The sequence below is a fragment of the Falco rusticolus genome, chromosome 1 (assembly GCF_015220075.1).
Source record: "Falco rusticolus isolate bFalRus1 chromosome 1, bFalRus1.pri, whole genome shotgun sequence".
NCBI classification, from domain to species: Eukaryota; Metazoa; Chordata; class Aves; order Falconiformes; family Falconidae; genus Falco; species Falco rusticolus.
In genome coordinates this window covers 78661579-78686962 of record NC_051187.1, presented here as the reverse complement: position 1 = coordinate 78686962, position 25384 = coordinate 78661579, and the positions used below count along the sequence as shown (strand labels likewise).

The 25384-nt window shown below is 39.9% G+C and overlaps 1 protein-coding gene across 2 annotated transcripts in view; it reads left to right on the top strand.

The window, feature by feature from the left end:
• The window catches only part of HGFAC (HGF activator), a 42426-nt gene that overhangs the window by 13160 nt on the left and 3882 nt on the right, over window positions 1–25384 (top strand). Inside the window, exons 5-13 of one of the 2 annotated variants that reach the window (XM_037385853.1) lie at window positions 1068–1181; window positions 2340–2471; window positions 3409–3519; window positions 14364–14538; window positions 17672–17757; window positions 18709–18949; window positions 21514–21653; window positions 23769–23909; window positions 24953–25109. In XM_037385853.1, coding sequence (XP_037241750.1) covers window positions 1068–1181; window positions 2340–2471; window positions 3409–3519; window positions 14364–14538; window positions 17672–17757; window positions 18709–18949; window positions 21514–21653; window positions 23769–23909; window positions 24953–25109 — 1297 coding nt within the window. The remainder of the gene's footprint in view (window positions 1–1067; window positions 1182–2339; window positions 2472–3408; window positions 3520–14363; window positions 14539–17671; window positions 17758–18708; window positions 18950–21513; window positions 21654–23768; window positions 23910–24952; window positions 25110–25384) is intronic. The other variant, XM_037385846.1, reaches the window with a different exon arrangement.

The window sequence follows — 25384 nt, the reverse complement described above, 5'->3', positions numbered from 1 at the left end:
GCAGAGGAACCTCACATTTACGCTGCTGTAGCAAACTTCAGGATGTACCTTTCATGCTTCACTTCAGCCCTGTATGTGTGTGCCTGTGTTTCTATATGTTGCATCCCATGCTTAGGACCACACTCTACCTGAAGGACTACCCAGACTGAGCAACTCTAGAGTTGCCCTTGCAGAATTGGACTACCTTTAAAAAACAGGAGATTCAGATGCCTTGAAGCTGCTGGGCCAGCTCTGTAGCAGGTGTAAAGCATGATGTTGGTTAACTTCAGGGGAGATAGATCCCTTGATGCTGCCTGAAGTCACGATTGTTGCCTGGCCAGCAAGACTTGTACAACTTTTGTACTGCAGCCTGACAAGGAAACCTTCTCCTGCAGGAGTCAGAGGGTTGTCCTGGGACATCCTCTCCCCCTCCCGCCATATTTCCCCATGATTTAGAGGACTGCCTAGAAAGAGATATGCTAGACCGGTCCTTGCGTGGCCTGGTTTGCTTGGACGTGTCCTTCTTTTGCCTCATACTTTTCCCTTTGTTCTAGCTATCCATTAGTTTTAGACATAATCCAAAAAATCCATAGCAAATTCTTCTGTCGAGGGTTGTCCTTCGTCTGACTTGAAAAGGGAGGCGCATCATCCCGGCGCTTGGTTTTGAAATGCGAAGCGTGCGGGGCACCGCGCCGGGCGGAGGCAGCGCCAGCCTTCCCTGCCCAGTGTAAAGGCACAGCGCCATCTGCCGGGCACTGCTCCCGTCGTCTTCCTCACCGCTGTGGCAGCTCCGGCAACTTCATTTGTGCCTGGACCTACCACCTCTGGACAAGTTCCTCTGAGGGACAAGGTTCAACTCGGTGATTTACTCTCCGGTTTTTAAAAGCTGGATAAATAGAGCTGCTATACAGCTGGAAACAAAACCAAGGTAAATTGGTTGGGTAAACTTTGTTTTAGGTTAAATAGATGGTATTAAAACCACCACGGATTGAACCAAAACGGTTTACGTAAAGAAGCCGATGCCTGACAGAGCAAAGCATGGTTTCTCTGGCACCTATTAACATCAGCTTCTTGCGTGGCCTGTCTAGATCACTGTGCAAACAACCCCTGCCAAAACGGAGGGACCTGCTCTCTCAGCCATAGCCACAGGATGTACCACTGTACCTGTCCCGAGGAATTCACAGGCAAGGACTGTCAGATGAGTAAGTATCTTCTCCCATGAGTGTCACAACATGACATATCAGCAGTAAGTAGAGCTCATTAGTGTTCGCTTAATGAAAAGGTAGTGCTGTTGTGATGGGAGAGACCACTGCGGCGTGAATGTTTGTGTAGGTGGATTTCAAAACGGTTATGACAGACAATCCATTACTGACAGGACAGCTGAAAATAGCTTGATTATACAATCATAAATCCAAGCGTTCTCTGAGCCAGTGAGGTATTAAGCTACGAGAAACACAAAGAGCCTCTTACCCTCCCTTTGCTGTTTTTAAGATTTAAATATTCCTTACATATTTGAAAATTACTAATAATACCATCTAGTAGGTAAGGCAGAGAGACATGAAAAAGCAACAAAATTTCAAGTGATGCCTTATCCCTTATCTATACGTGCACATGGGTCTGTTACAACTTTTCCTCTGATACCAGATTTGCACCTGGGCAGCTACTCCACCTTCAGGGTAGTCCCTGTCAAAGGAGGAGAGTCAGGCCAAAAGGCTTTGTTGGGTTATTTTTCCAGTTTTATGGTGGTGTCACTCCCAATTTACTGCATGTCGAGCAAGGAATTAGGCTTTTACACTGAGGGTTTTCAAATGTGCTCGCTGTTGTTTAATGAAGGCTTTGCACAGAATCATAGAATTGTTTAGGTTGGAAAAGACTCTTAAGATCATCGAGTTCAACCATTAACCAACACTACCAAGTCCACCACTAAACCATGTTCCCTGTGGCTCTAGGCTTCTCTCCCAACAACAGGCAAAGAAGCCTTTTTCAATCCGAATGCTCCACTCTCTCTAGCATAACCCGTCATCTATGGATGATGCAGTAAAGTGGGACAGATACCACTGATTCAGTTTTTTGTGTTTACTGAATGAACTTGTGGAAGGGCTTTGAGTAATTGTGGTGCTGTCACGCTCATAGGGTTTTGGAGAAAGCCACATCTGCCTCGAGGTCATTGGAGCTGCTGCTATGGTGGTTTAGTGCCTCCACACTATGGAGGCTGGCTTGCTTGAGAAGCACTGTCAACAAACACGTGTCTGCTCAACGGGAAAAAAAGGGATGAGCAGGGAATGATGGAGGTTGTGGTGCCATTCCTTGCAAAAAAGTAACCTCAGAAAGCTTGTGTTGTTTTTTAAACTGTGTTTCAGAGAAATGTTTTGACAACAGTCTCTACGAGTTCTTTGATGTGGGTATGAGCTGGTCAAGAGTCCAACAAGGAGCTGTGGAGCAGTGCATGTGTGTGGATGGCCAGATCGAATGCCGGAGTGTTGAACACAAAGGTAAGGCACTCTTTTGTATTACAGCTATTGGCCTGCATGGAGTGGGGTTAAAGGACAGTGAGAATATCAAAGCCATTTTTGGCCCAGCGTACCCGTTCCTGGCCAGGGTGATGCTTATGTTGTGAAGCCTCCTCCTTGCTTTGGGGCTGCCAGGTGCCCAAAGCAGTTGGCCAGCTCACTGCAGGGCATGCGCTTTGGTTTGTCACTTCTCTGATGAAGCCATCACAGCACTTCCCTTTTGGAAGGAGAGGTGGTGGGAAACAAACCATATGCCTCACCTATATTTGCTCTGTTATGGCTATTCTGTTACTCTGTCTGGCTGACTTTTACCTTGCCCAGATTCCCAAGTAACTTACAGTACTGAGTAAGCTTCATAAAACCCCTTTGAAATAGGTAGGTGCTTTTATTCCCACCTTATAGAAATGGAAACTAAAGCTTGGAGAGCTGGTGGCTTTCTAGGACATTGGAGTCCATGGGAGAGCTGTGAAACTTGATAAGACTTAGTACTTCCCAGTCACAGATTCTAAAATATTTAACTGAGCTCCCTGCTAGATACATTCTTATAAATTTTAATGCAGCTCAGTGGCAAACTTGGAATTGGCAGAACCCTCTACACAGAAAGAAGTGCTAATGCCATTGCCATCACCACTAGTAATAAAAATCACCGCCCCCATTTTACCTATTCTTAATTGATAATATCTTTCAATAGCTAGGCTCACATTATCCAATACAAGTGAAAACAATGAGACAGACCTCAGTCGGCAGAAATTAGCAGAGTTTCCTTTAATTTCTATGAAGTGTAGGGCTGAGATGAGCGAAAAAGTAAGAACTTCCCCAAAATGCTTGTGCCTGGGAAGGTGTACTAAAGGAAGTTCAAACGGACTGATTCTCTTGAATAGTGTGTACCTTTGGTTTGATCTTTGGTTTCTGCTTGTAGGTTGTGTTTATGACCCTTGCATGAATGGTGGAGAATGTAAAATGGTTACCTTCAGTGGGAAAACAGTCTGTGATTGCAAAGGAAATTATGCAGGAAAGTACTGCAATATTGGTAAGTTTAACAGCCTACCAGCAGGCAGGGAATTTGGAGTTTTCACCTGGACGTGAAGCTGGTGTTTCTTTGCCTCTGTTGTATTCTGCCTTTGCAGACATTTCTTGTAATAACTGAAGAGTCACACGGAACAAGTGTTTAATGTATTCCTCCAGTGTAGAACACAACACACTCTTCACCACCAAGACCCTGATTCTAAAAATATTTGTTCATGTCCTTTAGTCCATGGAAAATTAAACACAGAAATTTTAATCTGATTACTCATGCCCGTAAAATTAGCGCATGCCTCCATCTCGTAGGATCAGTCAGAGATCTGTACTCTAGTGCAAACTCTTCCCCACAGATCCATGCGTCTCCTCATAAAGTAGGGATTTATACTCTGACAAAATCTAGCAGCTGACTGTATTTGGCAGCACTAGATTACTGTGGGAAGCAAAGCGAAAATGCACACCCTTTGTTTGGGTTACCTTGTACTTTAAATTAATAACATGTTTCGCCCAGTACCACTTACTTAAAAATCCTTACTTGCACTGGTGGGTGAGGGCAGAGAAAGCTGGTTTTTGGTGCCTACGTGTTAATTTTGTCTTGCTTCTTATTAGATGCTAGATAGTTTCTGATATAATTTTCCTCCGTAAGATTTAACATTTCTCACTGCAGGGATTAAATCTGCTTGTAAAGTTTACCTGCATGTTAAATTCTCACGTTATATCAATCAGTGGTTACTTTTCAAATTCAGCAGGTTCCAAGCATGAATTATAAAGACCTTCAGTCATAGCGGCCTGTGAACCCATCAACTCACTGGCTGTGGCTTTCTGAGTACATAAATCCCAGGGCTCATCAAAATTGAAGACAAAACTCCTGGTAGCTCTGGTGGGCACCTAGTTGGTTCAGCTGGGTGGTGGGGTAAAAATACATAGTAATGAACACTGGAATTGGTATCTGATATTCTTTTTTGTTCTGATGATTAACAAATGGTGTAGGCATTGAAAAAAAATTATCCATTTGGGAGACCAGCAGTACAGCTGAAATAGCGAATAGCAGGAATGAATTGGCAAACTGAGTGGCATATGAACTGGTCCTGAGGTTTCACACTATGAATTGTGTGGAATGGGCTTGTGACTCTTCTAAGTCCTTCATAAGGAGTGATATTGTAGCTCTGGGTTTTTTGTCCTTTAGTTGCCCTAGGGAGATTTGCCCCAGGCTTTGTGAATGCTGGGGCATGGATCTGGGTGAGGGGCTGTGTGTGCGTGGCACATGTGTGTGCGTGGCACATGTGTGTGCGTGGCACACGTGTGTGCATGCTACCTGGTGTCCCGGGGAGGACTGTGCACTGCTCATCTTCACATGAAACTGCTTTTCAAAATGCTGTTTTGTTATGATCTTCCCCTGCCCAAAGCAGTAACGCTGTGCATAAACATCCACCCAGCACGGCCTGGATTATAAATAGTTTACAGTGTTATTGCTGTAATACTGGTTTCTGTCTCACCAGCTTAGAACAAGAAATAAGCAGGTGCTCTTTGATTACTTGAAAATAATACAGCAAACATTTGGTTTGCTAAACAAATGGCTTTAGATGCTTACAATCCATCTGCGTTCAGCTGCCTAACACCCCCACACAAAACAGGAACTGAAGCATTTTGTTTGTGTGTCAGGGCCTTGCAAAGAAGTTTAAAAAAGAAAAAACCTCTTTGCCAGGGTTTAGTCATTCTAAATTAATGCAAATAAATTAGTGCTGGGATCTATAGACCTGGTAGTATCATCACACCAGGGCAATGGCATTCTGGTGAAAGCACTGGGAATTTGTGCTCTCAGAGCACATAAAACTGATTTTTAAATGTATTTCAGATTAATTTTTTCTTCAACGCTTCAATTTGATGCTGTGAGCACAGCTGGCTTTTCTCTGTTTTTCCTTTTTTTCTGTCTTGTATACTTTTGCCTATCTAACAGGACTGAATTGTGAGGTACCCTTTAGTCTGAATAGCTTATGGTTATAATGCTTGATTCCGAGCAAGTTATGGTCTCCCCAAAATGTACTTTAATCTAAATTATTCATTTATCAGGGCAACCTTAAACCCAAATTGTGATGCAAAAATATCGTCTTTTTAAAGAAAAGAAAACAATCCATCTCATAGACAGTAAGTACCCCAAAATGTTATTGGGCTGCGATGTTTGATGCCTCTCTGATGTCTGCTGCCCTTGACTTCTACAAAGAATAACCAGCCTTCATATGTTTCTAATGGAAAACTGGCTAATTTGTCTTGACATCACACTCACAAATATTAATGAATGAAGTGCCATCCTGGGCCAGATCACAAGTCTAAGTACTACTGCAGCTCAAGCACTGGTGAAGTAGAGGCTGACTGAGGAGTAATGTAAGTAGCAGGCAATTACTGAGAAATACTTCTTGTAATTGAGGATTTTCTTAGCAGATGGCTGGACCATCATATTTGATAGACCTTTACCTGCTTTCCATGAATTTGTCTAAACTCTTTAAAAAAAATCCTTTATGCTTTTCCCTTTCACAGCATGCCATGTCAAGAAGTTCCAGAATTTAAATAGATGTGATGAGAAACAGTATTTTCTATTGTTACCTTAAAACCTACTGCCTGGTAATTTCATTTCCCTGCTTAGAACAGTGAGTAACAGAGAATAATCATAACTTTTGTGATTTTACAGATACCTATTTATCTGTCCATTAGTTATTTCTTTTTTTGGACTACAGGGTCCCTGTCAGTACTCAAAAATCATCTTTTCACTGATCTTAAAATTCTTTTGCAAACAATCATTATATATATATATATATATATATATTGCCAAGCCATTACCATAATGACAATGCATCTCCTAGCAAATTATGAGCTGACTTAAAAAAACATATGGGAGGTAATAAATGTAGCATAGGAGATATCTATAAGAAAGGAGATTGATATAGAAAAGACAGTTTTTAATATAGATTTCTATTCTTTGTAGTAATACATTATTTTCTAGCTCTTCAAGAAGAAACCTTCGGTACTAAAGAAAGAACTGCCATTTAAAAAAACATTCTGAGACAGTTGATATGCATAAGCTTTCAGTGAAATTTAATTTCAAACGAAATTAGATACATCATCAACAAATCCCTCCCCAAACATGCTGTTTAAAATTTCTCAAGGATCCATTTTTAATTAAGTTTAATTCATAATAATTGGCCTTAAATATGCACTTATTTTCAGAAATAAGGATTTTGTATTAAGAGAGTAGCCACATTCACTTTGGAGAGAGAGTTCTTGCTGAGAGAGCTCTGAATCCAGGCTTTAGGTGAAGATTCAAACTCAGGTACCCAACCATGAGTAGCAATAGTTGTCTCTTTGGACAGGGAGTTACAAAAAGGGCCCAGACCCAGCCACTCTGGTGGTGATAAATATGAGGAAGAAGTGACACCTGAGAAGGTTGTGAGCATGATACTTTATCTCTGGCCCAAGTTGGTATAGGGAGTGGAGAGGAAACTTTTTGGGAGGTGTTTCAGAAATATTTAGCTTCATTGGAGGTGATAACTTCTGACGAACAGTTATAAACCTATAACTGTAGTTGCAAAATTACTTTGACATTTCATGTTTCTTTGAACAGACAGGAGCCATGGCAGATGGGTTGGGTGAATACAGAAGGACACATAGCTAAAGAAAGAGGGGAAGCATTTTGGACAGAGGACAGATAATTCATTATAATAAGTGTTTATGCAGATGTTAAAGGCAGTTGAAGGTGAAGGAAGGAGATGTAGAATTATTTTTTTAAGGGATTGGTGCCTTTAGGTTTCCGTGGTTGAAAACCCACTATGGCATTCACCTTATGTTGACCTTAATTGATATGCAAGTGGAAACTAATATATATTTTGCCCCATTTCCTGGACAAAACCACTTCCTTCTCCTTAGCATTGCTTTGGTACTGTGTTCGGGTGTGGGTTGTTAGTAAATTTGGGGAGTCATTTGTATTTTTAGGTTTATTCTTGATTTATTGGAGGGTATGTTAGCTGGGTACCTTTATTCTGCTTAATTAGTTGACAAGCCTTCTCCTGAAACATTTAGTCTCTATAGGTGGCTTTGTTGTGTTACTGTTGATCAGAGGAATAGCTGGTAATCATGTCTAGATAACTGAGGTGGGGTATAACACTACATATTTCAATGGTTCATCAGCTTTCAGCTGGGTTTTAAGGAGTCTAGAGTTACCCTAATCATTGGGTGGTACACTGTTCCTGATGGCTAGCCGGGGTTTATTTCTGGCCTGTTTGTTGTACTAGGACTCAGCAACAGTTTGGGGTGGAACTATTTGTGAAAAATAAGGTAGCTGTGTGATAAAGTAAGTCAGTGGGTTGGATGAGTTGTGGCAGATTTTGCTGCTTTTCGTGATTAATGAAGAGGTAGAAAGTGGCACATGGAAAGCCTGTTTGGATTTGTGTCACTATGGTTGTGGGTTGCAGTAGATGGTGGGTTTGGGACTATTGGGATGACTGCACAGAGGATTATATGCCTTGAGTTTTCTTTGGATTAAGGTTTAAGTAGCAATAATGTTTTTGCTAGTATTTTGGTTATGATGAAGTATGAAGTTGTGGAAGGTATATTTGAATACGTTTTGTGTTTTCTAGAGGTGGGTTTTCTTTCATGTTAGGCTGTGGGTAATGGAATTATAGGGGTACCCTAGCTTTAAAGAAAGTATGAGTTGGAGTGCTAACTGTGGAAGGCTTATGGTTATATAAGGAGATGTGGTGGTGTGTGTCAGAAGTAGGCTGAAGATTTTTAGAAAAGGAAGATGACAGAATAGCTGAATATATAACTACATACAGAAAAAAAAACCCCTTGGCCACATTTTTGGGGGTTAAACCAGGGGAGTTTGAGGCAATAAAAGAAGTAAAAAAGACAGAACCCCCACCACTTTAGTGGTTGTTTTACTGAAATGGGGTGTTTGCAGTTTTCTACTGAAAAAGGTACTTCAGCATAGGAAATTCAGCTCTGGAGGCTGGAGGGAGTGTTTTAAATCTTTTACTTCTAAAGAAAGCAGAAGATAATGAGTCTTAACTTCCTGATTTATGTTTACCAATGTTATCTATAATCTACTAGAATGCTTTTGGATTAGTGTTTAGTTTTTTATTTTCTAGGATCCCAGGGGAAGAAAAAAATGGAGTGAAGTACAATAACAAGCTCTGTTGGCTGACAGTAATAAGTGAGTATTCAACCAGTCAGTCCCCCACTGAGCTTGGATAAGCAAGTCTGCTACTAAGAGTTGAAGAGGAGTTGTAAGTGGAGCTGAGATGCTGCGTGTTCCTTACATGTATGGAGCATTGGGATTAGTAATAAAACTAGGATGAAAAAGGATAGTATTCCTCCATGATTGTGGAAGAATGGATGGAATAGCAGATAAAAAAGCATCGTTATGGTTTGATATGGCTTGGAGAGTTAAGTTTTTTGAAGAGGTAAATTTTTATGGGTCTCCTGGGAGATTGCATGAGGATAGGGCAAGAGATAATAAGGCAAGGATAATGAAGAGAAAGCCTAGGGCGCTGTTGCAGCAATAGTAATGGTGGGTTGCATTTTTGTCAGATTTTGAATTATTTCAGAATAATTCAAATAATGGTGGAGTTACATGGAGAAAAACTAGGTCTAGTAGACTGTCGCCTGCAATGATAAACAGTCGAAGGGACCGAAAGATGAAGTGAGTGAGCATGGCATTATCAACTAAGAATCCACCTCTTGCACTAAGTGCCAGTATAGGGGACAGTGAACAGGAGACTAGCAATAACTGTGACTTTGCAGAATATTAATTATAAGGTGTCATTTATGGAGGTGATAGATGCGAGCAATAAGAGAGAAGCTACTCTGATCTCCCGGTTTTCTTTACAGGATTAGGAAAATAAAGATTTTGGATGATATAGAGAAAAATGCAAACAAGGAAGGGAGCATCATTTGCATGGAGGTTATGGATTAGTCATTTACATTTGACATCTTGGCAAATGTGGGCTAGACAGGAGAAAGCTAACAAGCTCTACTGTTAGCAGTATAGCATACAGCAAGGATTAACTCTTTAAGGATTGAGTGATAAGGCAAATACCAAGGAATAAGCAAAATATTCTCCAGCCAGAGCAGGAGTAGGTTTGAGATCAACAGACAACTTATTTATTTTTACAAAGAAATGCTTTTTCCAGATGTTGGTAGGCACTAAGGTTTCTGAGATGCCTTCTGTGTTCCTACAGTGGTGCCTTTTTAGATTACAAGTCTTTGTTTTAATCCTAGTATAAAGTAATACAATTAATATTGGCAGCTGCTAATATGAAGCAGCTGCTTAGTCCTTACTCTTATGATAGAGTGCCTGACTTGGCAGCTGTGTTAGTTATTGGGTGCTGGTTAATTCAAAGCCATAAAGGTGTTTTTTAATCCTACTTTTTTATTTATTTGAGACATGACAGTGGTAATGGTTAGTTATGTTTTATAGGGGGAAAACCTTCTTTTGAAGTGTGAGGGGATTGACATCTCTCAATCCATTCAATCTGTTCTGCTATGTAATTGTCAGTTAGGAAGGTGGTTGAAGGGAAGATACAGTAGACATGGTACAGCAGCTTACAGGCTTTCAGCTCACCCCCTGCATTACTGCAAAAATCTCCATTGCATTGTTTGTCTCTCCCTTTGCCTGCTTTCTGCCACCAGCCCATGCTGGGTGCTTCAGGTGCTCCAGAGACACCCCACCTCCCCTCTCATTACTGGCTCTCTGCAGAGCAACTGCTCATCCACTGACCGTCATTCATGACTATACAGTCTGTTTCTTTTTCTATCCAGAGACTTACCTTGGGTCATACTCCTAAAACATAAAGACCTACAGGTATATTGAAAAGAATGAAAGCTTGCATTAAGAATTAGGTGCTAATTAGGTGCTCAGATACTTTTGAAAATCTCGTAAGGTAGTACATGCAACAGGTTCTTTCCCTGTCAAAGTAATACAGCACTGAGATTTGTTTGTTGCTGCTGGAATTCCTTTCCCTTACCTATTGACATTGGTCCTTTTAGCTCTATATAGCTACCTATTTGATTGCATTTATGACTCTGTAAATCATAACTATTATGCTAGAATTGAAGATAATCAATAGAAAAATGAAGTGGAAAAAGAACCAATCCTTACTTCTTTTCTACAATACTACTTCTCTAAGCTATAAGAAAATACTGGCAGAATTTATATATTTCTGGATTTAAACCTTTATGTGAAAGAACTCATCTTACTGAGAAGGTAGATTTGTACATTAACTTTTATAACAAGCATAAATCTCAGTTGATCTAAGTATTTTCAAGTATGAAGGTACAAAGATATATTGAATAATAAGTACATTTTCTGAAGAACTCTTCCATCAGGATGATTAATAATTAAGACACTGGAGAGGACCTTTTGTAAAGGCAATTGTAAACAAAAAGGGGGCTTACCTTCATCTAACATTGTATTTAATAAAAGCATTACAGGTTGGTCAGGGATAAAACAAAGCAGTACTGAATGAAAGGGTTACTTAAAACTATCCTGTCCCAGGATTAGGACCATCGGGGAAAAATATATCTTTATTAACAGAATAAAACAGCTTATGTGTATCTGGAAGGAAAATACAGTCAAAGATCAAAAACATAATGAAAATTCCTAATGAGATGTTTGGGAAAAAAGAAAATCTAAAAGATACGTTGTTTTCTACAGAAAGACTTCCAAAAGAAACTCATAAAAATGTTCAAGTATGTAACTACAGAACTTGAAAGAAGATCTGGTGACAAAAAGTCTTGTGAAGTGTTTTCAGGAAGTTAGCAATTAGAACTGGTTGGATAACTGCTATTTCAGGTTGCTTTTAATTTTAAGACCTGAAACTGCTTTCTACTGAAATATTAAAAGGCAAAGAATTGGTGTGACATGCTGATAAAATATGCCATCCTAACACAACTGGAATGTTTTATGTGAGCTAATTAAACCTTTTGGATTTTAAAAATAAATCATAACAGGAAATTATTTCTAGTTTTAAATTTTAATGACTTTTTTTTTTTCTGAGAAGAAACAAACAGTGATGATAGTGGCATAGGTCTGCAGGGTAATTTGAATCTGCATTTGCATCAAAACTTTCATAATCTGAAAGTTTAGGCCATTTCTACTCTTAACATAGTGATTGGCAGTGCCGCAGGGAAGTGAATGAACAAGAGCATTACATATATTATGCCCTCCATTACTTTCTTCCACATAAGAAAATGTTTCAGAGTTATAAGAAGTTGCAGAAGCTATAAAGAATTGAGAAGGAACGATTCCCAGTCAAAAGTAATCCATTAAGAACTGTTGAAAGCAGACCACCTACACACCATTTCTGACAAAGAGGGAAAAAAAGATTTTTTTTTCAGTGTTGTAATAGTTCAAGAAAGAGTATTAGAAGCAAAAGATCTAGCTGACTGTGATAGTTGCAGAGATTTTTTTGAAAACTGTTTGTCCTGAATTATAGGCGATAGAGCATATTAGGCTTTGCGTATACTTTTCAATGGCCTTAGATACATAAGAAATCGCCCTTTAATGAACGGTGCTGTGAGTACCATGGTGCTACTGCAAGCCAGTCAAATAAAGCTTGCTGGAGTGGAGAACAGGCCAATGGAAAGCTACTAATAAAAGAACTGTGTTAACCTTGATGCTTTTCCACAAGATACTAGATGAAGTCACTTTACTCCTGCGCCCAAAATACACCTTATAAAACCAGAAAGAAACAAAAACCTGCCTAAGAGGTATTACTGTTCCTCTCAACAAGTCCAATACGTAACCTAGGCTTCTTAGTTACAGAAGGAGAACATGAGGGGTAATTTAGAAAGGGGCCAAATTCTTCCAGTTATAATCTTCTGGCAGCTTTAGCTATAACCAGCAGACCTGACAAAACAGAGATGCATTGGACTGTAAGCCTGGCAGGGATGAGCACAACCTGTAAACACCATCTGCAAGCTGTCCAAACCATTGGTATTGCAGAATATGGCCCTGGTTCTGCACTGAAACAGAATCTCTTGTTTCATCCTCATAAAATAGGCAACACTAAATAATTTCTGAATGTAATAAATACAGTACAAATAAAACCAGCACCTGGCACTTCCCTGGATAAATGAAAGAATTTAGCATACAGCATTATGGTGGTATTTTCATGACACTGTTTCAGGCAAACAAAGCAGCATAACTTGCAGCTTGCCCAGAAAATAAATGGCAGGGCTGCCAAGAAATGGTTACGATTGCTAGCAGTACAAATTACAGACAAATTATTTTCTGTGAGTTCCTAGATTATGGTTGTTAAAATATGAGTTTGATTTAATGTTATATTCATGTTATAAAGGCAATTTGATTCAGGGTGCAGGTGGGAGAAAATGTTGGCTCATCACTTCAGAATTGTCTGCCAGGCCAAGCTAGAAAGAAATTTTGCGAAGTATTTGTATGCTAATGCACACTGAAATTCTTGCACCAATCTTCTTGACCTTCAGCTCCCAAATTTATGCCATATGCTTGATTGTGGGTTTGAGGTCTGTTGCTACACTGATGACTTGGAAGCATTACTATTCAGTGCTGTGATTCACTATTTCAGCGCTGGTTGTATGCCCCAGTTCATGTGCCACCTTATTCTGTCAAAATAAACAGATCTTTGGCAATAGCTGTGTGCACTGTGTGGTGTGATAGATCATCTTCACAGTGTGTTTTTCAACAGTCAGGCAATATCATGATGTTATATATTTAAGTATGTTTATAAGTTTAGAAGAAGATTCTACCAGTCTTACAGATGTCAAGGATAAGTCACACTGACATGGCTGGATAAGAAAACCTCTGACACTCAGTGACAATTAATCTTCTTCGTACATTAGATGGTTTTGTGTTTCCTTTGGGATACTCTGAGCTGTGTTTTGAGGTGTAGACTTTCTGCTCAGTGTAGCTATTTGTATACAAATGCATCCACATATGTTTTTCAGCCATAAGGCTGGTATGTGCTGTTGATAGATCTTGGCAGCTGAGTATACAGGTCATAGAATATGTATGTGTCAGACCTATCAGAAGAAGTAACCCATGTGCAGGTGACAAAGAAATGAGCTGTGAACAAGAAAATTCACCCTACTTGGTTTTTTTATGCAAAATTGATGTACTTGAAATATGTAGCTACATATATATAATATACATGGGTATAGTGGGTATATATATGGGTATGTATGAGGCCATAAAAAGAAGTATTTTCCAAAACCAGGTCATTTAAGCGCTTGCTGGCAGGGCAGGATTTTTTTCACCGCTTTGCAACACAGATACCTCTATCTGAGCTGCTTGACTTAAGCTCCCTTTATTGTCAATGGAGATTCAGTCAGTGTAGAACGTATGGCAAGATTAATCTCATCTTAAAAAAGTCACCTCAAACAGGCTGGATCAGTTTGGTGCTAGAAATGCCTGTTTCTCTTAATTGACTAAAAAGGGAGTCTCCAGCGATGAGCTCAGTTGTGTCTAAAATTAGACAGGAGGAACCCCAACCATATTGCTGACTTTGCTGCAGATTGCTGACTAAAATCTTCCATACACAATACAAATTTTAGGTCTAATTTTCTGCCATGCTGCCTGTTGAAGAGTTATTTGTGCATGTGTAAGATGAGGCTAACTCACTACTAATTTTAAACAGAAGTTTTAACTGCTTGGGCTCTTTTTTTTATTAAAAAAAAATCTCATTCGATGCGCTCAATTCCTGTGAAAGGTGAAAGGCACTATACAGAACTGGACCCGCTGGCTCTCATTTTGGGACTTCAGCTGTGAAGTAGTTATTTAACAGGTAATTAGCAGTGATTCCTGACCAGTTTCTTATGCTTTGCCAGTTCCTAGCCATCGGTGCTATGTTGGCAATGGCACGGAGTACAGAGGTACAGCAAAGACGACCATTTCTGGACACAGCTGCTTGCCTTGGGATTCAGACTTGCTTTACGAAGAGCTTCATGTCAACAGCACCGAGAAAGCAGTACAGCTTGGCTTGGGGCCCTTCTCTTACTGCAGGTGGGGGAAGTTCTCATTTGCCCTGTATTTGTAGATACAGAGATGTACTGTGAAAGGAGAAAGGTCAGGAATCTCAAAGCAAGTTGTCTAGGAAAAGCTAAACTGACTTAACAGACTGACCCAAGGGTTGTTAAGTGTACGGAAGACCAGATCTGGTAGATAGGCTAGATCTAAAGCTGGGTCTGCTGGAAGAAACTCAGAAACAAAATAATTTTGGAAATTCCAGGTCCTTTTTTTTCCTGGGGTTTTATTATTTTCAAATGAGAACATATTGCAAAACTTTTGAAATTATTCATAAATTCAAAAGGAGAAAGAAATGCAGTAGCCAAATTGAAATGGTTAACTTTTTATTTCTAACTCTTAAATTGTGAAATACATAACATAAAGGAAAATATTTTCAAAAATGGAAAGTTATTTGAAAATCAAAAATCAAAGCACTAGATTTCAGTGATGTGGAAATAACATGTCATATTTCTTTTCTGGATTTCTTCCAAAGCAAAACTATTGCCAAATCAGATTCAACTGTTTCAGTTTTGATTGAACCACATATCACAGAATCACAGAATGGTCAGGGTTGGAAGGCACCTCTGGAGATCATTTATTCCAACCCCCTGATAAAGCAGGTTCTCCTACAGCAGCTTGCACAGGATGGCATCCGGGTGGGTTTTGAATGTCTCCAGAGCAGGGGACTCCACAGCCTCTCTGGGCAGCCTGTTCCAGTGCTCTGTCACCCTCAAAGGAAAGAAGTTCTTCCTCATATTCAGAAGAAACTTCTTCTGTTTCAGTTTGTACCCATTGTCCCCTTTCCTGTCGCTGGGCACCACTGAGAAGAGCCTGGCCCCAGCCTCCTGACACTCGCCCTTAAGGTATTTGTAGACATTGACAAGATCCCCTCTCAGTCTTCTCTCCCCCAGGCTAAACAGCCCCAGCTCCCTCAGCCTTCCCTCATCAGGGAGATGCTCCAGTCCCCTCATCATCTTTGTAGCCTCTGCTGGACCCTCTCCAGTAGTTCCCTGTCCCTTCTGAACTGGGGAGCCCAGCACTGGACACAGCACTGCAGGTGCGGCCTCACCAGGGCAGAGCAGAGGGGGAGGATCACCTCCCTTCACCTGATGGCTGCGGTCCTCCTAATGCCCCCCAGGATCCCATTGGTCTTCTTGGCCATGAGGGCACACTGCTGGGCCGTGGGCAACTTGCTGTTTGCTAGGACTCCCAGGTCCTTCTCCACAGAGCTGCCTTCCAGCACGTCAGCCCCAACCTGTGCTGGTGCACGCGGTTGTCCCTCTCCAGGCAGGACCTTACACTGGCCTTTGCTGAACTTCATTAGATTCCTCTCCATATATTGATAAACTACATTTCTGCTGAAGTTTTCTGTTCAGCAATAGCAAAAGTAGCTTGTGGCATATAGGTTTGTGCTTTCTCCTCAGTCACTTTATGTTCCCCCTGTCTCTGAGGTCTCCATGAGATCAATGAATATCCACAATTAAAGGAAATGTTTCCATTTAGAGAGAATCCTGGAGATGAACAAATGCTTGAAGCAGCAAACGTTAGATAGTTCTCCATAAATTACTGGTTAATGCCTAGGTTTGTTTGGTGGTGGTTGGTTTTGTTGGGGTTTTTTTTGTTTTGGTTTGGGTTTTTTTTGTGTGTGTGTGTATGTGTTTTATTTTTTTTCATGAAAGTTAGACCAGTATTTCAGGAAAATCAGAATATTATTCCTAATTTGTTTGATGTTAAAAAGCATGCGTGCATGTTGAAAGTATCTTCTGTATCTAACACAAACTAATAATAAGCAGTTGCTACACCCTCCCTTAACCCAGATCAACTTGCTTTCCAAGGCTTAATTCTGATTCAAGCACTTAGATATGAGATTAATGGTGTTCCCGCACAGTATGGCAATTTATCGGGCACATATTCTATGCTTTGGTAAAACCGGATCCCTTCCATTTGCATCATTTAAGCACAATATTCACTTGCAGATTTGAAATGCAAAGAACAAAATGGTGTAGGAGCTGATGTGTTCGTGTTCTGCACAGCTGAGAAAAGAGCTTTTCACTTTTTTGTCAGCTTGTTACAATTTCTGGGGATATCTCTGCTACACTATATAATCCCGCAGATATCTTCTTCCTTAAATAGTCTAATTTAGAAACACTGTTGGCAGAAGATGAGTCAATCTGTGTTGCTTCTTCAGTTCTGAGAATTTGAGAGTGCTTTAACCTTTTCCTGAAGAGCAGTCAGATCAAAAAAACCCCAACCATTTAAGGACCTTACAATAACAGCGAGTGCTTCTGATAAATCCAACTGAAATTAGAATTACTGTTTATCTGGATCCCTGAATTACCTTGTCTGTTTTTCCTGGCCTACTGCAGATCTTTCTGGGTCTTCAAAGTTCCCTTGTATTATTGGAGGAATAAACCGGGCAAATTTCTGGTTGCTTTTAAGGCATTGATTAAGACATTTAGATTGTACTATGGAGAAACCTTAATGGAATCAAACCAAAATCTGTTTAACACCAAGGTAACAAAGCGCTAAACTGTCTCTGATATTCCCCACCCCCCACCCCCCCCTTCTTTTGAGGAATGCAGTATTTTTTATTCTTTTTTTTTACATAGTCTTTCATTTCTTCAGACTCTCCAGGGAATATGAACGTGAGCTTCACAAATTCATTTTTGCTAGTTATTCTTGTTACAGATTTTCTGTGAAACTACCTGTGTTGGAATTTCCTCACTGGAAAAAAAAAAGAAATCTAAAAAAGAATCTATCCCATGGGATTTGGTCCTGAAAATAGCTGAGCTGATATCTGTTAAAGCACTTCAGTGTGGGCTGTATTTAAACCATGTGAACATGCATCCCAATACTTGTAGGCAAATTTTACAGGTGTTTAGTCATGTGTCTGTATTTCAGGTCCTAGAGAACCTTAGACTTGGTTAGCTTTAAGCATGAAGAATTCTACTGAAGGGCTGCTCACCCATTTAGGGGTTAGCAGGTGCTTCAGCACTTTGTCAGATGGCTCAAAACCTGGTAGTCCTGTCAGTCCTCTGTATGGGGCAAAAGGAAAAAGCAGAAAACCTCTGGGAAGCTTGGAACAACATTGTGGTTAATGCTTGTAATTCCTCTCCCCTGAATTAATTAGAAATCCAGATGATGATGAGAAACCATGGTGTTACATCATGAAGGACAACAGTTTGTCTTGGGAGTATTGTGACATTCCATCTTGTGGTATGTAAAGGCCCTCTTAAAATCCATGTTATGAATGATTTATTTTTAGAAAGATTTATTGATACAAGAACAAGCTTTCACTGTATAATTTTGAATGTTCTGCTCTTCCCAAGAATGTTGAATATTTTACTGTTTGCAGTAAATCAAATGACAACAACAGGCTTCTTGTGCATTTTTGGAGTTGTGATACAATCTGAGATTTTTGTCCTGAAATAACAGCAGTGTCACACTACTGCTTTCAGTCACAATCATCCCAATATCATCAAATTTTCTGCTAGAACATGTAAGATGTCAGAAATGATTGATGCTTTGGTACATATTGTCATCACTCAGGGAATTATGGGCCCAGGGAAGTGAATGGGACTCTGTGAGCAAATAGAGGACTGGATCCTGAAGATGTACGAGACATGGTATTTAATTCCAGAAACTAAAGATTCTGCTCTTCCCCTAAATTAATATTTAACTGTTGTTATTGTTGAAGCTGACCTTTAGAACAGAGTTGTAATCTGAAAAGTCAGTTTATAAAGTGGTCCTTTTATTTCCTTTTTATGGTTCTAATGCATTTGATAGATGATCTTAACACAAACATCCTAGTCCTTGCTATTGCACTGGCAAAGCTCAGTCCAGAACCCAAAAATGAAGATGTGCTGTATCATGCATTCTGTTGTGTCTCCTCTGGTAGTGAAGGTTATATTTCTACTGGTAAATGAAACAGTGTCCGGCAGCGTTCACAGGTGCATTCATTTAACACTAGTACACGTGTAGCCAGTGTTGGGAATAGGCATAGCTTTCTGTCTTGCAAGTCTCCTGAGGAAATGAACGAAATTAAATTTTATGTGAATGTTTAATGATAATTTAACAAACCTTTCTTTTTAAAGACTCTTGTAGAAGTCCCAGCCCTTAGAAATCACAAGGATTTATAGTCTGATGCCATATCCCTTTATATCTCAGCAAGCAGGGAAAGGAGGCCACCAGTTCCAGACAACGTAGATAGCTATGCCGTTACCAGAAGACCGTGTGGGAGAAGACACAAAAAAAGAAGTTTTGTGAGACCTAGGATTATTGGGGGATCTTCATCTCTGCCTGGATCTCATCCCTGGACAGCAGCTATATATATTGGAGAGAGTTTCTGTGGTGGAAGCCTTATTCAGACTTGCTGGGTTGTGTCAGCAGCACACTGCTTTGCTAACAGGTAAACTCACCTGTTAGTATGACAGTAGATCCTCTCCTCTTCATAGTCACCATCTGCCCGTGACTCACAACAAACCTGAACTGAAACAAGTGAGAAAGCAGATGAGACTGTAAAAGACCAAGGTTTCAGAAGGAGTTCCTGGTGACTTGAACACCATTCATACCTAACAAATAGCTTGGAATCCTGTTATCTCATAAGCCCTTATCTTGTTCCTTAAGCAGTCTCAAAGAAGATAAATAACCCAATGGAGGGAATAAGGTATGGCAGAGCAGGACATAGAACCGGAGCTTGTTTGTGCAGGCATCTGCAGGGGGATATAAGCACTTCTCTTTTTCTCAGTTACCTTTTTGAATGTTTATGCCTGCTTTGAGATACAACAAAGATGACTATACTCACTGCTTTGTTTTCTTCAAAAAAGCTGAGTCAGCCAAGACAATAAATTACTTTTGGTTGACAAAAATAGAGTGGCTGAGCTTCACAAAAAGCCAAAGGGAAGAACTGAACTGTTAAATTTTTGAGGCTGACTTCCTTGAGAGGTGTTTTGGAGTTTTTTTGAGGTTTTTTGTTTCCTGTGGGACACTGGAGAAAATGTTGACTATAAGATGCTCTTCTAAATATTTCCGATTTTACAAACGCTTTACACAAAAGTGTGCGAATACACTTTCTCTGATTTCAGTTAGATCACATCGATGGGAAAAATATTACATCATTTCATACCCATTGTTCCTTTGCTTAGTAAAGAAGCCAAGAGAAATAGAAAACCTCCTGCCAGAATACATACACTGGTAGCTTGCAGAGCTAATAATACCATTGTGAATGCTGTACTGAAGCATTTGGAGCTCGAGCCACAATGCATTTGTTTTTCAAATGTTGTGAAATAGCTACTAACTTTGGCAGCTATTCAGGACATTTCCACCCACTTCCAGCTGGTGGTTTGGTACATACAGATTTTTCATAATTGCTGCATTGTAATTTGCACACTTCCATATGTTTTGTACCTCTGTTAGCCACAATTTCAACTGTTTTCCGCTAGGCGACAATAGTTACCTGTGCAGTTAACTTATTTCCCCCCCACCCCTTTTCTGTAACCCCTCCTGTTTTATTTCTTTTCCTGAATGAACCATCTGTAAGTCACAGTAGAACCATTCAGTGCCTAAAATCTAAATACAGTTCTGAGAAGCAAACTTTCACTCTGTTTTACAGGCCCCAAATCTGATTTTTAAGGGGGTTGGTTTACTACTGGCCTTACATATTCATCATAGAATATTTTACTGACTTCTGTTTTCCAGTCACACAAAAAAAAAAAAAAAAAAAAAAAAAAAAGTTTGCACTTTCCTGTGTTAATTATAAGCATAGTTATTGTTGCTGGGTAGCTGCTGGCTCTCTGCACTGCAATTAGCCAGAATCTCTCTCCTCTAAGTACATTACTGTCGATCATTGCTTCATGCTCAGTACTGGAGGAGACTCCACAGTGTTTTTATATCTGATGGGCACTACTGATGTGCAGAAATACAACTAGGGAAACTATAATGATGTTAACTGCTCTGCATCTGTGCATGATGTGTGACAGCAGACATTTTCTATTCCTGCACTGAATAACAAAATCATATGAGTGCTCAAATGTTGAAGACACTTGTGAACTAAATTCATTGTAGACTTATGAACATACAGATCAATTTGGTTTTAAAATTCTATTCCTTTCAAAGCTAGAGATTTTACTCTTTCCAGACATTTCCTGATTATTCCCAAGTGTCCCTTTCTTCCCAACTGTTGTACTGGTTTTTATTAGTTGTCTGTTCAAGGACATTGGATATAAAAGGACTGTGGTCTTTTTAAAGTAAACAATCAATGCCTGAAAAAGGTGGTGTGAATCACAAAAACTGTATTCTCCTCTGAGTGTTTTTTTCTCTGTTAGATCAGTGTGCTGTTGGAACCTTCCTCCACCAAGCTGCTTTTGACTGTAGACAACAGATTTAACATAGATCAATCTAACCTCTGAGCAGAAGAGGTGATAGCTCTTAGGTGGAAGCTGCCCAGATGTTCCTAAGTTGTCAGTTTGCCAGCACCTGTAAAATTGTACCCATGCCTGTAATATTTTTAAGAGCCTGGCTTCACAGAGAAATGAGATATCCACCATTGACTCATCTTTTGGTCCTTCGTTTCTTTCCTCAGTAATTTTTGTAGTCATTGGCAGTCTGGTCAATGTTGACTCAGTTAAGTTTCTAGAACAAGAAGTGCTTACAGCCCCTGAAGATTCTTGTTAGCTAGACAGCAGCTGGGCAGCTGTGCCTGTGCTTGCCTTTTTCTTCTGTCAATGAACAGCAGCCTTTAATTAGCCTAATCAGGACCCACAGAGCCTGGGACTCACTGTAACATTAGCCATCTTTTTCCTGGCCCCCAGTAGGTAGGAACCCTGGGAAACAGGTCAAGGTATTATTGGAAGGTAAATAATGGACGTGATGGGGGGCTGAGGTTACAACAGTTCAGGGAATACACAGGCACTGGAAATTAGGCTTCATTTGTCCTGCTAGTAACAGAATTGCTTGTTCTCTCTTGTATTGCAGTCCACTAAAATCTACTATTACAGTAGTTTTGGGTCAGCATATATTTAATAAAACAACTGATGTAACACAAACATTTGAAATAGAGAAATACATCTTGCATCCTCAATATTCTGTGTTCAACCCTACCGAACATGATATTGGTGAGTATTTTTGTTCTTTTATTTTCTGTTTACGCAACTTAGTTTCAAGTTTAGTTGCTCTGTCAAAAACTGCCTTCACAGTGGAAAAATCGTAGATATTAGGAGAGGCTTTCAAATGCAGAGGATTCTGTTTTACTGGAGTTATAACAGCATCTGAAAGCTAGACAAATTCAGATGAGAAATAAATTGCAAATTTAAAATAATTATGATAATTAGCCTTTGGAGCAATTTACCTAGAAGTATGGCAGATTCATCATCACTTCAAGTCTTTGTGCAATTAGGTATTTTTTAAACTGAACCAGAAACTGTGGGCTTGATGCAGGAATTGCTTGGTAAAATTCTATTGTCTGTATTGTATAGAGGATCTGACTAGATTAATATAATAACCCCATCTGCTCTAAAAATCCATGTTACTAAGAATCATTTTTCACGCTGAGACAGATTTAAAAATCAGCTGTCTTATCAGTCAAAAGTTAAATGCCCTTCTGATTGACCTTCTATTAGAATGACAATGGAACAGCAACTCACTTCATATTTTCTGATCCACTCTTGCAGAAGGTGGCACATCCCCCAGGGTATCACGCTGTGTGAGCACTTTGTCTATGAGACTATTTAACAGCCTGGTATCAGGGATATTTCAGGTCAGGCATGTTCTGGCTTTTTAGCTCCCAGATGGTGAATATTTTCCACTTTGTAGCAAAAAGCATTCAGATTCTGTGTTGGTAGGATGTCACAGCATACTGGGAGACAAGCTGGATTTGGGGTATTACTTTGCTCTGAAATATTCTGGTGTAAACCACTGTTGGCACTTTGAGATCTCCTAACTTTTTTAATTACTCTGAAATTCAGCGTGCCTTGCTGACGTGCAGTGTCCAAATCTAGGGTCAGGTGAACTAGGGGTGCCTAAGACGAGCCCAACTGCAAAAACAAACAAAAAGGTAGAAATGGGGGAAAGATATGGGGACATGTTCTGCCCTGTCAGTGGTTTCTACTGAAGCAGCAGAAGCGTTATTTCCTGCTGAAAATGCTTTTCTAAAGGAAACAAACTACCATATGAACATTTTCTGGGAAGTTTGGGGGATTCAGAAAAAGGCAAAATTGGTGGGGAAGAGGAAGAAGGCAAAGAAGAGCAAACTGCTGAGTGTTGAAGTGGTTTGTGTGGGCTTCTCAGCCTGTGAGATACTATTCACATGTTCCACAAAGGCCAAAAATTATAGCTGGTAGATAAAAAAGACTATTCAGTGGGATCTCTTACTTTCTACACAGCTGTGCTCAGAAAACCTGGAGCTTCTAAAAGCTGTGATGTGAAGCTTTAATAGATGTGTTCACATCACATCAGCTCTGTCTTTGAGCAGTGTGCCCAAACCCAACATGCTGCCCTTGTTACTCCAAGTGCAAAGTCCCCTCTGTTGCTCTACAGCCAAACACAGGGGGTTTGCTATAGGGGAACCAACATTTCTTCTACTTTTGACATCTTTTTTCAGTATCAAGCTTATGATACTACACAGCTCTGTATTTACACTGTTTTCAGCCCCATGAGGGGGTAGTAAAGGTTGTGTAATTCTTTGTAGCTTTCAGAAGCTTGGTTTTGAAATATCCCGTTTTGGGGGTTTTTATTCCTTAATTTTCAAGATCCTGAATTTTGCTGAACTCAGTGATGAGAGAACACAAAATACACCAACACTTGCAGTAATTAATTTTTTAAATCAAATTGGAATTAGGCAGCTGGCCAGAATTTCAGAAGCAGTGAGCACTTGCACATCCCACTTATTACAGCTGAAAGTTGTGGATATGTCACTGTTATTTAACTTTAAGGTGGGAGGAGACATATGTATTTTCTACCTCCCTCCTTCTCTACAGAGGCAGTGAAGCAAAATCTGCTCAGTGAGTGCAGCATAAAATAAATATTCCCACAAGGGGTGTAGCTGACTGTTTCAGCCTTCAATTTGCTGTGAAATCAGGTACTGTTGAGATGAGTCTGTCTGTCTTTGATTGAAATAACTTAATTAAGAGAGGCTTAGGGGATAATTAAAGTTGTATCTGAGACCCATTGCTGCCAATCCCATCAAAGAAAGGGAGCAGTTGCTTTATTCCTCCTGTATTTTCTTTCTGCAGCTTTGATTAAGCTGAAGAAGAATGGCCAACGTTGTGCAGTCAAGTCCCAGTTTGTTCAGCCCATCTGCTTGCCAGAAAGTGACACTGTTTTCCCTGATCAGTTCAAATGTCAGATTTCTGGATGGGGACACAAGCATGAAAGTGAGTAAAATGAGAGTTGGTGTCTGCAGAAAAAAAAATGATGATGACTAAAACATAATGTTCATGTATATGTTATACAACTGATAGTTTGGTAAAACATTTTCCAAGGGACTTCTGGTGGCATTCTTTTTACCCGCCTTTAGATGTGTACAACATGTACAACTGAAATAGTCATCCTGAACGTCCTTTATAGTCCTTGGAATGTGGAGTGTGGTTCCCTTGACCAAATGTGTGTGTCTATTTTAGGCTGAGATGAGCTATGAGCTAGCTAGGTCTCTGTGGACTGGGAGGGGAGCAAGTAGCTTAGTTATAGGTGCCAACAACTTAACACTTAGTCGAGTGAATCCCACCCCTGATTTCTCAAGGTAGATATCAACGACTGCAAAACAAACACAATCAACTTACTAATCTGTGATGGAGGAGATAGATCTTTACCTTCGCCAGCAAGAAACTTTGGAATCATCTACAGGAGACAGACTTTTAGCTAAGAAATGTTTACATCCAGCTTGAGAAACGTGGAAAATCCATCCCATCCTTTCAGATGAGGATTTTCAGGATTATGAGGATTGGCTATGCTTTGATGTGGAGACAGCAGAGACCTATGTAGATAGATGAACAGGATGGGGGAGCTGGCTGTCTCATTTCAGTAAGAGATTCAGTATGAGCAAACCTTGTCCTGGTCTAAATGTGTAGTCTAAAGGCAAAAAGAGGTAATGGAGCTTTTGATAAGTTGATGATTTAATATCGCATCTGGAAAAAGGAGAGGACAGGAGTGTGGGGGGACTGTTCCTGAACCTCTAGGAAAGGAGAGAACCCAAAGTGGCTCAATGTCTGGACATGGCACACTGTTATTTTAAAGGGCATGGAGTCTGACTGGAAGTTATCTGATCACTAGAAAAAATATTGTTTTTTAAAGAGATCCACAACACTAATGTGACTGAGAGGTGTTAAATATGTTTATATGCAGTATTGTGCATTGTGTTTCCATGTTATGCTCTTTGCATTCTAAAAAAATTACTTTCTTCTGTGCATTTTTTTTAAAGACATATCTGGTTATTCAAATGTCCTGCAAGAAGCACTGATTCCAATTATTCCTGAGGAGAAGTGCAGAAGCCCTGAAATTTATGGAACAGAAATCACTGAAAATATGTTCTGTGCTGGCTACTTCGATAGCAAATCTGATGCTTGTCAGGTAATGTTGTGAGTCATCTCTAGGCAAAGAATCTAACTGTATATTATTGCCAGGAATGTTACAGTGTTGCAGTGCTTACTTTTGACATTACAGTGTTCCTAAAGAAAAGAAACATTCTTTAAAAAAAAAATAAACTTATGTGACTGCACTGTTTACTTCCACCTTCATTTTTAAATCTGTTCAATGTCAATTAAGTTCTACAGAAGGGCAAAACACCTCCAGGGTGTTATATTCCCCCTACCTTCAAAAAGGTGGTTGCGATGCACTGGAGGGTGAGTTGCTT